General features: G+C 38.7%; 1 protein-coding gene across 1 annotated transcript; it reads left to right on the forward strand.

Annotated features, from left to right (window-relative positions):
* Window positions 1-3,653: 3,653 nt before the first annotated feature.
* On the forward strand, window positions 3,654-12,803 carry ism2b (isthmin 2b). The gene is made up of 6 exons (XM_084431320.1): window positions 3,654-4,272; window positions 7,820-8,062; window positions 8,572-8,872; window positions 11,479-11,616; window positions 11,709-11,777; window positions 12,182-12,803. Exons 1-6 carry the CDS (start codon window positions 4,153-4,155, stop codon window positions 12,697-12,699), a joined length of 1,389 nt encoding a protein of 462 aa, XP_084287446.1. The 5' UTR covers window positions 3,654-4,152; the 3' UTR covers window positions 12,700-12,803.
* The last annotated feature ends 5,175 nt before the right edge of the window (window positions 12,804-17,978 follow it).

The following is a 17,978-nucleotide window of genomic DNA, read 5'->3' on the forward strand; positions in this document are numbered from 1 at the left end:
ATTTTTATATATTGGTTTTAGAGTTTCAGGCCACTATTTGCACTCTATTTGTGGAAAGTGCCTTTATGTCTGTCCTGAAGATCTGTTACGGTTTGCATTTCTCGTGATTACCGCTTTGATATCTTAGCCAGGGCATTTCAAAAAAGAAATCTTCTTTGAGCCAACAGAATTAGGCTGACATTGTTCATTCAACATTGCATTATGTCTGCTGTTAACAGACAGCAGTGAAAAGATGTTCATGTTGCTATTTTAACATTGAGTTAAGATAATCTATTTTATATAATCTATTATTTAAACCTGTCTTGTGTTCTAACAAAAGTTCTAAATACGGGTCACTGATATATGATGAGCATTGTCAAGTCTGTAATGTATGTATGATGATTTGGTTTATGAACGCCTGTCGGATGTATATATATATATATTTTTTTTTTTTTTACACATTGTTTTTTCCCTATTCCCTTTTTGTGTTCTGAAGTTTTATTCTTAATCGGAAAGGCAGCTCTAAATATGTCTGACTGCAGATGTATGTAAGTGGGACGCTATGACCTCAGAGCTACTGATGACTGTTAAGAGATGCAGATATGACGTTGGCATATGCACTATAAGCAGCCTCTATAAATGAAAGTAATGCCACTGAATTGCATTCAGCTGTGAAATCAAAGGGCATTCCACAGTTTTTTCCCAGTTTGTTTGTTTCTTATCCATTCTGAGTTGGAATATGAGTTTTCCAATATTTATCAAATATACATGCTATCATTGTCAGACTCGTCCATGTAAAAAAAACTGCCATTTGTTTAAAGTGACTGTCTATTTGTTTCTGAAGATAATTAAAAAACATATGTATATATATATATATATAGTGTATGTATATAGTGTGTTTTTGTTTTTGTTTTTTTTTAAATCCAGAGTAATTATCAGATCTCAGAATTAGCAGTTAATTAACAGTGACCATTAACTTCTATTATATGGGGGGGGGGGGGTTCTACTATGGAAGTCAATGGTTACTGTCAACTGTCTGGTGGAACAATGAATCAACCATAAATATGTAACGTAATACACATTTTTCATATTTATGGCAGTTACACTTTATTTTGATGGTCCACTTTAGACAATACTAACTGTAAGTATCTTTGGACTATATGTCAGCTAACTCAGAGTAGAATAAGTTGACATGTTCCTGCAGTTACTTATAGTCAGTAGAATGTCTGTTGGTGGAGCATCAAAATAAAGAGTTAGCAGATATTCAGCAGACAGTCTACTAATACTCTAAAGACAGTTAGTTGACAATAACGTGTAGTTGCAAAGACAAAGTTACTTACAGTTAGTTGAATGTCTAAATGACTGGTGTATCAACCGCACTGCACTCGAGAGCTACTGCTCACCAGATCTGGAGTATCTCATGTTGAAATGCAGAGCGTTTTATCTACTGCTGGAGTTCTCTGTTGTCGTCATTGTAGCTGTTTACATTCCACCACAAGCCAATGCTAAGCAGGCGCTAGCACCGCTATATTCAGTCATTAGTAAGCGTCAGGATGATCACCCGAACAGAGCCTTCATAATAGCAGGAGATTTTAATCATACTGATAGAATTTCTGGAGCACTTTCCTTAGATCAGCCTGTGCAGTGTCCCACCAGAGACTCCAATATTTTAGACCATATGTACACCAACATTAAAGACTCACACAGAGCTTTCCCTAATAGACCCTCTCAGACAGTCTGATCACATCACACGAGATCCACTATGAAACTGTTAAGACCTGGCCAGAAGATGCCATGGCACAACGACAGGACTGTTTTGATCGCATAAACTGTGAGCTGTTTGGAGAAGCAGCAACCCAAGGAACAGAGCCAGACTTGGAGGAACACACAGCCACATTAACAGCTGTGTAGGAAATGTAACAGTGGAGAAGACAATAAAGAGGTATGCTAATCAGAAACAGTGGATGAACAAAGAGGTAAAAAAACAACCTCTAAGAGTACGCAATGATGCGTTTAAATTGGGTGACCCTATAGAAGGGCATTAAAAAGCAAAAGCCAGCTATAGACAACGTGTCGAGGCCCACTTCGATAGTTCTGTGTGGCAAAGAATCAGAGCTCTTGCAGATTACAAGAGTGCACCTGCTCTCCTCCACAAGACAATCGCCTCTCTGAACGACTATCGACCAGTGGCACTCACTCCAGTAGTGATGAAGTGTTTTGAGAGACTTGTACTCTTGCACATCAAAGACACATACCTGCCTCACTTGACTCAGATCAGTTTGCATTTAAAGCGAACAGGTCCACAGAGGACGCTATATCCCTGGCTCTCCACACGGCTCTGAATCATCTAGAGAGACACAACACGTATGTAAGGATGCTGTTCGCAGGCTATAGCTCGGCGTTTAATACTGTCAATCCCTGCAAACTGACCATAAAACTCCACCCGCTAGGCCTGAGCCCACTGTTCTGCATTAAGATTCAAGATTTCCTGACAGAGCACTCACAGGTAGTGAGACTGGGGCCCTATTAATCCTCCACTAGCACTGGCACACCACAGGGGTACGTGCTGAGTCCCATCCTGTAGTCCCTTAACACCAATACCATAGTGAAGTTTGCAGATAATACAACTGTATTGGGGCTGATTACGGAAAATGACGAAACAGCTTAGAGAGGAGGCACAGAATTTGGCAGATTGGTGTTTAAAGAACAATCTCCGAACATTGGAAAGCCCAAGGAGCTCATTCCTGACTTTCGGAGATCCCAGGACGGGAATTAGCATCCGTTTCCTGGGTGTTTACATTACAGAGGACCTTACCTGGACCACAAATGCCACTGCACAAGTAGGCACAGCAGCGGTGGCCGCTCTAAATCAATCTGAGAAAAACATACAATGTAACTAATCACTCACATTTTCTGCTAATGTTTACATACAGATTATTGCACATGACAGTGAACATTATTTACAATTTATGAACATACGTATGTGCAATACTGTATTGCTAAGGTACTGCCTCTTGAACTATATCACTTTATAAAAATATACTGCTGCTGCATCAATGTTTATACTGTTTACTGTCATAATATACTGTTTATACTGTTTTACTCTGAACATTGTTAAACAATTACGCACATACATGTCAAACTGATGTTGTTTTAAAGTACTCTTGCACTACCTCACTTTATAACACTATACTGTGTGGCTGCACTACTGTTTATTGGTATTCTACTTGTTATTTATTATTATTATTTACTGTTTCAGTCATCTTTTAGAGCTGCTAACCCCATTGTTGTGTACTACTGTGCATACAATGACAATAAAGGCTTTTATTCTTCTTAAAGTGGACCTTTTTTTTTTTTTTTTACATTTCTTTAAATTTAATTTCATTCAAATTCTACTTTCTTAGATTAAAAGCCAATGTTGATGGACCCCATTGACTTCCATGGTATTTTTGGAGGGCCCATCAACTGTTTGAACATTCTTCAAAATATATTTTGTGTTCAGCAGAAGAAAGAAATTCATAGCTGAATTTTTGGGTGAACTATCCTGAAGGGAAATCAATCTTCATACTCGCACACACCTTGCAGATACATGAGCATCACTGGTTCTGTCACATGCGAGGAAATGATTCTCCTCCCATGCTGAGATTGCTGACCCCTCTGGAGATCATCGGACCGTCCTGCGACTGTGCCACTGCTGCGTGCGCACTCAGCTTTACAGCTCAACTCAATACCCTTCTCTTTTGGCACTTGATACCATTTACCGTAGTAATGTGTCAGCAATGACTCTGACATCTTGTATAATAAGAGAAGACAAAGTTTTGTAATAGTTGAATAAGGATGCACTGGTGCGGACTGAAGAGAGGGAGACCTGCTGTCGCTACTTAAACTGAGAGACGATCAGTCTATATGGGCAGACAACAGTGCAACAAGACGTTTCGAGTCACATTAATGTATTTTTGAAGGAATGAACAGGCGAGGGTTATCTGTCTGACTCTGAATATATAAAATGTGCATACCTGTGCGAGTTTTAATGAAGTTTGGATGAAGATGACGAACAGCGCATTGAAGAAGATATTTGCCAGGAGGGAAACGCGCAGAGCTTCCTAGGCAACGACTGCACGTTTAAGACTTTATTTTAACGGTATTTAGTGGACAGATACGCAACTGTGCAAAATGCTAAGAGTGCGTAAAAGTTTCTGGGTGCTTTTAAGTGTGCTTCTGGCTGTCTGGATAGAAGGAGCGAGCAGCTTCCCTGTGAGACACCAGAGATCCAGACACGGCAGCTCCGGAGAGGTGAGTACAAGTGGAGCTAAAAGCACTCATCTCGTTTTAGGATTCTTCTTCAATGTCACAGGGGTTGATTTTAACAACAACAACAACAACAACAACAACAACAACAACAATCGTGCCTTTATCATTTATCTTTGCCGTTTTAAATTTTATATGTACATTTTATTGTTTTACCGTGTAAGACTTCGATTTCAGTCTTACAAAATCTCCAGATTAAATCCATTAGAAAATATGTTTAAAATAATCTAAACAAAGAAACGTGCCCTTGGTTATCAGAGAGATAATAATTTTAGTAAAGAGCAGGCTAGCCTACTTGAAATGAAAAATTAGACGTGATGTGTTACGAAAAAGAAAAATCTATTACTTGTTAATAGAATATAATTTCCAAACAAGCTGTACTTTCAGAATGTGTGGAAATTTTATTTTTGTGTGTTTGTATTTGATAAGCATATAGCTATTGCAAAAAGGTCTAATTTGTTAACATTAGTTAACGTAGGCTATATTAACTAACGTGAACTAACAATGAGCAATATATTTGTTGCAGTATTTATTAATCTTTGTTAATGCTAGTTTGTTAATGCCAGCTGTTCATGATAGTTCACAGTGCATTAACTAATGTTCATAAATACAACATTTGATTTTAATAATGTATTGGTAAACATTGTAACTAACATTAACTAAGATTAATAAATGCTGTAGAAGTATTGTTAATTCTTAGTTCATGTTAACTAACTAATGTTAACGAATGAAACCTTATTGTAAAGTGTTACCAAATTAACCATAGCATGACAAATAAGTCTAGCCATTTTATTCCAACTACTCATTTACAAACTTCTCATTTACGAACATTTGTTGATTCAGAAAAAAATAAAAATAATAATAATAATAATCCAGAATTGTCCTATGATCCATGTACATCCACAGTTGGACATTGTTAGCAGATAAATTATCTAATGATTGTGAAAAGTGTGTTTTAAGAGAGTTACACAGAGACAAAACTGCCTATAGTTGAAGAAACTGTTATGCACCATGAAACATAAAGTCATTTTTAAACCCAAACAGTGCAAGTTATATTAATTTCAAGTCACCAAATGGTCAATTCTGTTTTTTGTTTAATTGAATATTGCGATATTTATTATATAAATGTAATAAATCATTGTTTATTAAAATTCCTGTGCCCTCATAATAATCTTTAATCAAAATAACTTCCCCTCCCTCTTGCAATTGCATCTCTTCTCTGATGACGGGACATGTCACTCATATAAGATGTACCAACAGCAAACGACGATCCAACTATCCAATCATTTCCCAATGGACAAAATCAAGTCCCGCCTTACATATTTTCCAGTTCAAGAAGCTGTTTCACTCAGATATATATATTTCACATGAGGGAAGAAAAGACTACGGCAACTTCCGTTACATGCCGACTTCAAGCATTAATAATGTATAATAATGCACTTTGTTCATCTTCAGATAAATTACAACAGTATTACAGTTAATACTGATAATAGTAGTGATAGTGGCACTTAAAAAAAAATGATATCCTGATATCTCTACATGCACCCAGTTTTCAGTACACATTTTTTTACTCTACCACAACATGGTAAAATGGTTGTCCATTTAAAATGATCACCATGTGCCTTTTTAATAATCTGTTTATATGATTGAGTGATCATTTGCCATTGGTCATTGTGTAAATGTGGCAGATATCTTGAATATCTTGATTGGAGGAATTGTCTTGACTCTTAACCACCCCACAGGTGAGAGTTGCATTTTAATACAAATACAAAGTGACTATATCTTGAGGTCTGGCAAAAACAAAACAAAAGTTTCTTACTCATCAAGAGCAGTGCAACATGTTTTTTTTTTCTTGTTTTTTTCTGTTATAGACCAATATATTCAACACCACCCTTTTTTTTATTATGTCACCATGCAAAGGGTGCCAGAATAGAGAGAGGTCCCATACAGTAGAGCAGTACAATAGTGAGGCCTTACATAATACTGTTTAAAAAACAAGTTTCATTCTCACACAGGGTCATAGTTCAGCTCCTAAATTGTTTTTTTTTAGCCCCTCTTCTGTGTTAATGTGGAATTTCCTGCATTCTGGTCTCCTTGATCTTGTGTGTGTGCACATGGGGGCCATGTCTAACCTCTCCAAGAAAGGTCCTGCTACTCAGTTTTGTATTGCTAAATGTCTCTTTTGTTTTTACATGTGGGGCAGGGGTCGTCAAAGGGAAAGGGAATGGGGGGTCTTAGTTTATTGTTTTTCTTCACTGGTTTGGAAATGGCGTGGTCCTGGGACTTTGATATTGGAGGTCACATAAATCTATGCTGCACTGCCGACTGCTTTCCCAATGCCCCAACATAAAGTGTGTGAGCTGATCGTGTCCATGTGTCTCACCATAGAGCTCAATAGAGGCTGTGTGTGTATTGCATGGTCTTTTGCTAGCGCATAAGGCTTTGTTTCGGGGTCTGGAATTCATGCCATATGTTCATGATGGTGAGAAAGCCCACTGGCAGCACAGGCCACATTCCACCATCGACTTTACAATGAATTAACAATACAGAGAAAGACAAGAGATGGCCCCAGGCAGACTAAGGATGTAAGGAGAGATTTGGTTTCCATTCTGAACACTTGAACACTCTGAAATTAAACGCTGAGTAACAGCGACTACTCTTTCACCTGGCCCCTCTTGTTGAGACTTCCAGGAAGAAAAGACCAGATAACATTGAGAATAAGTCTTACATAGAAGATCAAATGCCACTGAGTATCCAAAAATTTGACTTTAGACACCTCTGATTCACTATTACATTCATGCTCAGAACTGATGTTACCAGTTTGTTAAAACGCTCAACCACTTAAAAAACATGGCAGCATTTAGCATAGCATGGAATAGGCCTAAATGTAATTGTAAATTGTCAATTATTTCAAATAGCGTGAGATTCACCACAATGGCCAAAGACGCAATCACACAGTGATCATAACAGCTTCCTACAGGCGTCCAAAATCCCCAATATCGCACATTGCTCACTGATAATGAACCTTTAAAACCAAATCAGCACCTCTCTAACTCCCATCCGTGAGCAAAGCATGAGTTTGATGGCGCTTAATAACAGACAGTTAGTTAAGGGACACCTGGTTCTTGTAATAAAGTAAAAGGAAGTGAAAGGTATATATCAGAAGTTACTTCATTGTTAGGCTCTCTAATCAGTAGACACTGGTTCTGAGAAAGGTTTACAGTTCCCCCAACGAGAACCGGCCAAGAACATCAGCACCATCACAGTGATAATTGGGTACAAGTTGACTCATTATAAGCTTTGTATTAGGGAACGTGATCCTTTTTGCTTGAGAGTTATACCTCTAATGGAAAGTTGCAAAGTCTAATGCAAAGTCATTGTCAACTCACCATATGCAAGACTTCTCTGAGGAAATATCTTAATAGTGACTAAAATGTATTTTTCAAGTGAAGGTCACTTAAGATGTTCCGAAATGCTGAAATGCAGGTGCAGTTAGCACTTATTGTTGCATGTTATGTTTGTTTTTCATCAGACACATCCACAGACATCTTTGAGAGACATTAGCAACGACCATAATCTCCTGCACCAGCAGAACCAGGTCCAGAGTGATTTGGCAGACTCATATCCCCACCAACACAGGTGGCTCCAGCATCGCTCTACAGGTGTCCTGCCACAGCCTGAGCCTGAGGAAGAATCAAAACCCTTTGTTCTAGACCTCAAAAACTTTCCAGACCTGGCAAATGCTGACATTGGCTCCCAAAACCCCAACATTCAGGTGAGAGCATGCAAGAGTTAGTAGTCATCTCTGTGAAATGCTTTCTGTTAGTGAGTCCCTCTTCCAAAACTTTTGGTGACTGAGCAGGGCAAGTCAAAAATGCAGGGCCGGATATAATAATCCATTACAGGGTTTCTCCTCTCTGAGGCTAATGTCTAATCCTGTCTAATCCAAAGTGGATTCATCAGCATCCATAGTGAGTCATCCCTCCTCATAGGATGTAATTAAGTGTAATAAGTAATCTCATCTTGAGATGAGGAGGAAGTAATTCTGCTTGATTTGATATTGAGCCTGAGCTCAAATCAAGAGACTCGATTGGTGAGTCACTGCTGAAACTAACTGCCACTGACTGTTCTCCAGACTAGAAGCAAGGCATTCCTCATGCAGAATGATTTGTCTTTGTTGCCTTTATTAGCTGTGTGTTTAAGTTCTTAAGATAACACCCAATTTTCAATCAAATTTTGATTCAGTGCTTTGAATCCCTGCATACTTTGCATCTTTGGTTGTAGGTGACCATTGAGGTGTTGGATGACCCCCCTATGGAAGTGGAGAGGGATCTGGTTAAAGAATGGAGCAATGACTGGCCCACATCTTCTCCCTCCTCTACTGTAGAATGGCTTGGTGGAAAGAAGCTTTTCTGGCCTTTATTTTGGGGCTACACGGATGCAGATTCAGGGGACGATGGTATTGGCCAAGCAGTGGAGGAAGAGGACGACTACGCACTGGAGTATGACAGTGGGGAACCCCTCCCTAGTGGTCTGGGCAAGACAGATGGCAATTGGGAAAGCCCATGGACTCAAAGCCATTATGGTGAGTGCTCTCTTGTATATTAGCTGTTTCTACACACAGTTCTCGAGCCTTTAGAAGTAAGACTGTTTGAACTAAGTGAAGTTCCTAAATGTAATTTTGGGAGGAGTGAACCCATCTAATCTTTCAATTAACTGCCGGAGCATATAAGCAGCCGCTCACCTTGCTCTGGCATCAGCTGTTTTGGCATCCCTCCACCTCCCCAAACTCCACCAACATAATTTAGACATCTTGCAACTAGACTCATCTTCCAAGCATTAGTAGTCCCACTGGGGGGTATATCTAAGCTTGAGTTGAAGCTGCTTCCTCAAGCCCCTCTACTGCGGACAGCAAGCCAAATGTGTTTATTAAAAGCTTAAAAAAATTATATGGGCAAATTAACTTGTGAAAAGAGTATTTTCTGGAGTATAAAAGAGTATAAAACTGGAATGGAGAAAAAAAAAACAGCTGTTTTTGAGCAAGACCAGATTTTGCACAATCAGAACTTTAAGCAGATAAAGATGGAGGAACGGGAGAATTTAAGAAAGCTGGATTGCCAGCAGTCAGATAAAAGGTGATTTGAAGAGTAGTTGAAGGGAAAGAGAGATGTAGAGATTGGGGAGGGAGGGAGGGTAGAGCAAGCTGGTAAGGAGTGTTTCACAGCATTAATTCGGACTAAACTTTCAGCCAGTGACGGGGTATTTGTGAGTGTCGGACCTTTGAAGTAGACACTGGTCCCACTCTGTGGAGAAGACCGCTGTTTGAAGACGAGCCCGATCCGCTCACTAATGGCAGCATGAGTGCGTTCTCTTGGACAAATAAGTCCATGCTTTTGTTCAATTAGAGTGCAGATCGGGAACACAGAGTGAGAGGGGTCATCTGTTTACTTTTTATGTCCCGCGGGTTGGGCCCCAGACCCTGCACCCCCTCCACCCCCGTCCAGTCCAGAGCGGCTGGGTCTTTTAAGCCTGTTCAAGAATCCTAGGCTTTGCAAGGCCATGCATAACATCACGCCTCTGTTGCTTTTTTGTTTTTCTCTCTAGGACATGTCTGTTTCGTGGTGGGAATTGTGCACTTTGCGCTGTAGCTGTGCAGTCTTGTTTCATTGGAGACAAGGATGAAATGGGACAGGGATTTAATTTGAGGGGTCAAGGAAAGACATTATGATTGAGATTAAGGATGGCCTCAATCTAGACCAGATTCTCATAAAACATTCAGATCAGTGTGATGGGGCAGAAATGATATTCACGGATAAGAAAGAACATTTCTAGTCTAATATAACAGGAGAAAGCTATCTGTTAGAAGTTGCTTAGCTGCTACAACTGAGCTAGAAGAACATGGAAAAACATGGACAAAATATATTTGTCTACTCAAGAACTGAATAGTGGACCCTTTTAAAGTTCTTTCTGCCAAAGGAATCACTTTGGGGTCCTAAACAGACTCAGATATAGATATAATAGCCTGTTCAAAATGTTCTTGACTCCAGCAAGGGGTAACTGCTAATGCTAACCATCCTAATCTTGACCCTCTGGATGTAGTGGCTGTTTCTGCTTTGATTAACCTCTGATATAAGGCTAACCCTGTGGCTGTTGTAGGTTTCGTAGTTTGGCACTTCTACAAAGCCAGCTAGAATAGTCGCTGAGCCTACGCCTCCTTTTCATCATTCCCTAGTCAGTCTGTAATCAGGGTGCCATCACTGTGTGTGCAATATCATTGGCACCCCACCCAAATTCAAGTTAAATATTTAAACAAGCTAGTCTCTAATCTATACTCTTTATTACAGAAGAAGGAAGAATACATCTGTTGTCCTTGTTTAATTCATTATCTGCAGTCTGCTTTTGGTAAAGAGAGTTTTGAGATCTCCCCCAAAGCTAAAAGCTAATCAACTATTTGAGGCCTGTTTTCCTTTTTTTGGAGGCTATATTAGGCTTACTTACTCAGCTTACCGGTGTTTGTCCGTGGAAAAGTTGCCATCATGGTGTTCGAGTTTTGTTGTTGGTGTTTTCCAGGGCGCTCCTGTGCTAAGGTGTTCTTAGGGTGGTATCTTTAAGCTCAAAGGTGGTTCTTTTAGTGGTTGTTTTGTATTATCGTAGAACTGGACATTTCTGACATATAAACTTACTTGGACACAGTCACGTCTGATATTAATTTACTCTAAATTGTAATGTAGGCACATTAATTTTCTGTAAAGCTGCTTTGAAATTATATGTATTGTAAAAAGCACTATACAGTGCTGAATTTAATTAGTGTGTTGCTATGCATTTGCTGGGATTATTGATAAGACATTGCTGGAGTGATTGCTAGGCCACTTCTAACTGCTAAGTGATCTATTTGACTATATTTACACATTGCATTAGCATCAGTTTTTTGTTGATCGGATCACTGAAGCCCCATATGGAGGTAGTCAGAAACTAAATAAGCGGGGTTGTCTTGACAACACAAGTGGTCACAGGCATTGCATAGGAAATGCATGTTAATGTCAGGTGGAAATGGTAATGGTAATTGTTATGAATTGATCACTGAACAGTACTTAAGGTTAGGGGTTTTGTTCAGAACCTTTATAAGCAATAGGGATGCTTGTCTTAGTAACCACACATAAATGTTTAAACTCATTAGTCTTTTCCTCTTAGAAGAAGCAGAGGAAGAGTGGAGCGCATGGAGTCCCTGTAGTGTCACTTGTGGCCATGGCAATCAGACCCGCTCACGCTCATGTGGAGATTTCTGCACATCCACTGAGTCCCGGAGCTGTGACCTTGTCCCATGCCCAGGTTACTTCAGCACTCAAAAATGTGTCTGTTTTTATTTTTTAATTCAAACCCATTTTTATGTAATTTAATGTTAATGCTGATTTGTTTTTCAGATGATTGGAACAGTGTGGCTCATGTCTTTCCATTCGAGATGGAGAATGGTACAGAACCCTTTGGCACTGGTAAATGCTTTAAGTTTATACCTTCATCAGGCATATACAACATACTGTTCAAGCTCAATCACATTTAAAATTATATAATCTTGACCAATCACTGCGAAGATCCCTTAATTACCAATCACACTCAATGACTGAATACATCATTAACTCCACATCATCATATACAAAAGTTACATCATATAACATTGTACATTGTTATTATATTATAACGTTGTACATTATATAACATCAAAAATTGTACATTATATAACCGAGAATAAAAACAAAAAACTATTGCATCACATTAAATAATACTTTATCATTCATGCCCATAGCTGAAAAGGGCATGAACTACTGTTAGACAAATGGCACTATGCTATAGATGATTTGACTAATGTGTAATCTTTTTGGGTTTGGCTGTTTTGCAGATGTTGACAGCTGTGAGAAGTGGTTAAATTGCAAGAGTGAGTTTCTTCAGCGTTACCTGCAGCAGGTATTGACTGAATTACCCAGCTGCCCGTGCACCTATCCTTCAGAAGCCTCCAACAATATAGTCAGTCTGCTGGATGCAGAGCATGACCGAACCTTCCAATGGAGGGATGCTAGCGGCCCACAAGAACGATTGGACATCTACAAGCCCTCGGCACAGTCCTGCCTACGTTCCAGCCTATCTAAAGATGGCACCACTCTGGCTGCCCAGCATTGTTGCTATGATGATAACAAGCATCTAATTACAAGGGGCAAGGGGGCAGGAACCCCCAACCTAATAAGCACAGAGTTCTCTCCAGAGCTGTATTTCAAGGTGGATGTAATGCCTTGGATACTGTGCAAAGGAGACTGGAGTAGGTTTCATGCAGTCCGCCCACCCAATAATGGCCTGCATTGCACGGAGAACCCCCAACAGGACATTTTCATGAATGAATTGGAGGAGGCCAGAGAATATTAAATCACCAAATTACTATCCGTCCTCTGACTCACCGTCCTGCTGTGGTGCTTAACCCTATTAAAATAAATAAATTAATAAAAAACCCGGCCAGCCGCATAAGTGTGCAGTATAGAGCCAGTCTTGTGTTGTGGAACGCATTGCCGTAACTGTGTTCGCAAAGCCTCTAGCTTTTCTTATGTTTGGAATATTGTGGAAAATGAATGGAATGATTAATACAGCATTTTTTGTACAACAGTTGTTGCTGCTGCTGCAATCACATACAGTGGGGTACAAACGTCTGACAATGCTAGTGAAAAATATTTGTTTTTGTGGTGTTTTTTATAATTTAATACAGCTTTATTACGAATTATATTATCAGAACAATACCATGAATTTCAGAATTTATTAGTATTTTGGTGTGTCCCTTTTGTTTGAACGACAGCAGAACTCAAGCTGTGCAAAACCTGATGATCATGTGATCCGGCATGATTTGAGAACGTTCCAAAGAGCATGTGCTTCAGTCTGTACATGTCCTTTGTACAAAAGAGTTGCTCATGTGGTCAATGTCATTTGGTTATTTGGTTACCCTAGAAATAGTATAGAATCCAATTATTCATCCTAATTCATATGTAAAATTATTATTTGTTTTAACATGAACATATAATCCTAATAGATTTTGAATCCCATATATTCAGTGTGGCCTCAGACCTTTGGACCCCACTGTTTTTACGTCAATATAAGTGCCATCCAATGTAAAATCTGGGTCCTGATGCAAAATGAGTTAAGAACCTCTGCTCTAGACTTATGGGTGAATGGGCACAATTTCACTGCCAACTCAGGGGAAATCTTTCCATAACAATCAGTGTTCATTTAGTTCTTTACTGTAATAGTGTCAGAATTTCAGAAAAGGGAATGAGCCGGCAAATGTAAAGAGAATATTATAATGTGATACTTTTAATATGATGCTTATGTAACGTGTTGCTGTTGTTTTTGGAAACTATTGCAGGGGAACTACTTAATACTTCCTGAAATATTATTCTTAAGAGTATGCAGACTGAATATGCACATGCTACGGCTGGCACTTTATTTAACATTTATTGAAATGTATATTTGCGTAATGTTATCCGTGTTTCTGGTGTTGCTATTGTGAAGAGATTGCTTCCTGGTCATTGTTACATTAATGGCAAGAATAGTAGCCTATTTCTGTGTTGGCATGTGTTGTACAGTATTTATTGTATTTTTATCGCACATTTGCTGACGCTTTGAACTGATCATTCATTTAGGTGGTACACTAGCCAGAATCCTCCAAGACAAACTGACCTAAAAAGGGAAATCATGTTCTCAAACACCTCTTTAAAGACAATTAAAACAAGTCGATGTTCGCTGTTCATTATCATGTGTACTTGCAAGTTGCAAATTCTATTAAAAAAATACAAAGATGAGTTTGAAAAAACTCTTGCTTGTTTCTTTGAATAAAATGCATGCGTCAATATTCATTTAGGTTTGGATTATGAATGAATCTTCACATCTGGACTAACTTATGCTAAGCACTAACACTCTGTGGAGAACTTTTTGGCACTACCAAACAAATACCTGTCAACCATTTATCTGAAGAACCATCAACAATAGATCAGTTAGAGACTCAGGGCTCATGTTTTTGATTACTCTATTTTTCCATTTGCTTTTAACTAGACACATCCAGCAAATGGAAACTCATCTTCCCGGGGCTATCTGCTTTCCCCCCCTTGAAATCTGTTTTCAGTTAGAAGATCCAAGTTGTTATATGAGTGATGAGCGGGGTTGTGTGCCATTCAGAGTTGAACTGAGAATTACTGAATTTGAATTGGATTTACAATGTAGAATTTGAATTTGAATTTGACAACATAAATACATATGCAGCAGATGTAAATAATCAACCGTGTCGTCACATCCAGTGTTTGGGGTAACACATTACAAGTAAAGTAAGTTACGTAATCAGATTACTTAGTAAAGTAACTAATAAAGTAATGGCAAAAACAATTCTGAGTTACTTTTTCAAAAAAGTACCTCAAGTTACTTTGTTTTCCAGTTTATTGACTGACAGCTCTCCTTTCCTCCTGTTGAGAAATCGTGAATAATGCAGAGGCGTTGTGCGCTGTGATGGTTATTGTAGTTCTATCTAGACTAAATGTGAGCACACATTTACTCATCTCACACAAAAACAGATTAAGTATTCCTCAAAATGAATAAAAACATGAAATGCAAACTCAGAGTATTACACAACCATGCAATAATTAAATATGTTAAATTACACAAATATACTTCTTGTAGTTAATCTCACTTTATTAACTTTGCTGCTGATCCAATTTAACAGTACCAATAAGCAGATATAACTTTAGATAAGCATCACATTTGTTTCATTTTTTATTTTATTTTTATTGCTGAATTAAGAGTGTTGAACTTTCTTTTTCTGCATCCCATTCTTCGGCAATCCAGAAGGTTTGTTTTAGCTACTGTACAAGCGTGAATTTGCATTTCCTTTCGCATTTGCACTTACATTTGCCAAAAATATAACTTTTTTGTTTTTAAAAATAAACAAGCAACCCCAGCCCAGTTGAGAAAGAGTAATGCAAAAGTAACATAATGTATTACTTTACATAAAAAGTAACTAAGCAACGAAAATAGTTACTTTTTTAGTGAGTTACACAAGTGTGGGGGAAAGTTTCTTTTAAAAGTACAGCCCTTGCTCTCTGGTTGATTGATAGATAGATAGATAGATAGATAGATAGATAGATAGATAGATAGATAGATAGATAGATAGATAGATAGATAGATAGATAGATAGATAGATAGATAGAGGCTTTTTTGCATGCTGTCAATATGTTCTTAGGCAGGGATTAGGGGGTCAAAGAGCAAGGTAACAAAAATCCATAGGATTAAGATTGCAGAGAAATCTCAAGGATCTTGTTCTTCAATACAGATCTTAGAAATCCATTGACTTATCCAATCATTTGCAAATGGGTCACCATAAGATATAATACCGGAGGTCTGCTACAACATTACTTGGGCCTTAAGATGTTGTCTGTCGGAAAAGGTCTGTAAAAGTTCCTGTTATTTCAGGTTGAAAAGATAAAATAATGTACATAAATGTCCATTTTTCGAAAGGCTACTCTCAAAATCCACCAGTATTTTACCAGTACCAGTATTACTAGTGTGAAAAATGCTGGCATAATGCAACACAATGACAAAGTAACAAATGGTTGATCCACATCAGAAGTGTGGGCTCAGGCACCCTGCCAGCACTGATGTCTGCAGTGCTGTTTGCTCTCTCAGGGCCACAGGGATCTAAAACACACTCTGTGTGTGTGTCTGTGGAGCCCCTTCAGTACTCCTGTGCAGTCTGCCACCCACCGAGACCACAGATGGAAGTGATACAAGCCACACATGCTATAAACCCGATTATAGCATTCAACCGCCTTTTTTTCAGCTTTCTTTTCAATTAACTGGCTGTTTGAAGACTGAGAACTGTGGTGATTCTTTCTAGCACAGACAGAGGATGTGTTCAACTCATTGGAGGATATCCCCTGACACCAAAAATTTAAAAACCAGTTCATTAGATCTTTCATTTCATACCAGTACATTATAGTCATTTGATTCTGATATTTGCTGCTGCAGATATGTAAAATTGATTTAAATGACTAATGGCTTTAGGTCAAAAATCTCATTACACAAATGTTTTCTTGAGCAGTGGTTTTGAAATCTGGTTTCAAACACCTAGCTCATAACTTAGCTAGGTTTTGATCCTATAAAGCCTACTGTCTTATTTGATACACAAATGATGGTCTCTAAATTATCAACATGATCAAAACATTTCTGAAAAAGCTGTTAGCTACCCAATCTACCAGAAGCCTTCTGACGTCGGATTGACAGTTTATCATTTTTAACAGGTACAAAGCCTTTTAGTACGCCTTCAGGTTGTGGTACATTTTATAATATAGCTTTTGTTAGTATAGCCTATATTTCAAGATGAACACTTACTGGACTGGACTGGACTGGACTGAACCTATGTAGGTTTACTTGAGCCATACGTATCCATGCGTTATTTTTTAGTCAAGTCAAGTACTAAACATAACATATCACTTTGAGCTTTTTGAGGAAAGTTTATTTGTACATTATCTGTTTATAATCTGTCAATAAAAACTACAGAGCTCTGATCATAAATATATGCATTTGAATATCATCTTACATAGCCTATTATCGGGATATATGGTGATATTTATTTGCATTTTATGTTAGTGTTCTGGCTCATTGATTTACATTTCCAGCCATCAGAATTTCATCTTTTTGGCCTTAAAAATATCAGCAACAATTGCATATTTTTGCTCAGTTTGGGTCTTTAAATAACATTTAAGATGTTTTTACCCTCGCTTCAACCTTACATTGTGTATGTGCGTGTATGTGCGTGTGTGTGTGTGTGTGTAAGAAGCTGAGCAGACATTGTTTTTCCTCTTGAATGTAGGAATGGAACGTCTATATACTGTCTATGGAATATGGAAGAAGGCTAGTACTGCCCTCTATGGTCCACAACCGTTCAGAACAAGTTCCAGAGACCCGGAAACATAGTTGCCAAGTCCGCTTATAATACGCGACTATATACGCGACTACTTTTTTTTGCAAGTCGCGTTAAAACAGCAGGGGTTGCGGGCATAGGTTGCGGGTTGCATTTTTTTGGGCTTATTAAAAAAAATATGGTTGCTTGTTTCATTGACACTGTCTGCTCACAGCTATAGCCAATCAGTGCAATCATATAAGTGCTGTGGCGTAATTCGTCAAAACATTCCGCCGAATCCGCCCCCTTATCCCCCTCATTGGAGAAAAATCCCGTTCAACGTGCAGGCGCGCGCGACGCTGTAATCCAAGCTATGATAGACGTAAATACACATATTTCAATTTCTACAAACAATGCCTCCAACGAAGTGGTCCAAGTATGGCAAAAAGTACAACAAAGACTTGGAAAAGGATATAAACCACTTAAAGACTGGATAGGTCAAGTGGTTGGCATGGGCGGATCTACAGGGGGGCAAGGGGGGGCAGGTGCCCCCCCACTCTAGAGCCTTGCCCCCCCAGCTGCCCCCCTAACTTTGATGATCCAAAAACAACCCGCCACTATGTCCACAAGCTTCTCAAAACAGTGAACTAAACAATACATTTACCAAAAGTGAACAATTTAATTTTTAATTTTAAATGTATTATTAGCCCATCCCCCCTGCCCCTCAAATACTGCGTCCCTGATTCAAACGTGCAGAGCGGCGTTCGCTCAG

The sequence above is a fragment of the Rutilus rutilus genome, assembly GCF_951802725.1.
Source record: "Rutilus rutilus genome assembly, chromosome: 15".
In the NCBI taxonomy this organism is placed as follows: Eukaryota; Metazoa; Chordata; class Actinopteri; order Cypriniformes; family Leuciscidae; genus Rutilus; species Rutilus rutilus.

Bases quoted from the DNA above. Each gene is read 5' to 3' on its own strand.
- ism2b (XM_084431320.1), top strand. From the start codon at position 4,153: ATGCTAAGAGTGCGTAAAAGTTTCTGGGTGCTTTTAAGTGTGCTTCTG. The intron at 8,063-8,571 runs GTGAGAGCATGC...CTTTGGTTGTAG, and splicing joins CCCAAAACCCCAACATTCAG to GTGACCATTGAGGTGTTGGA. The intron at 11,778-12,181 runs GTAAATGCTTTA...GCTGTTTTGCAG, and splicing joins TACAGAACCCTTTGGCACTG to ATGTTGACAGCTGTGAGAAG.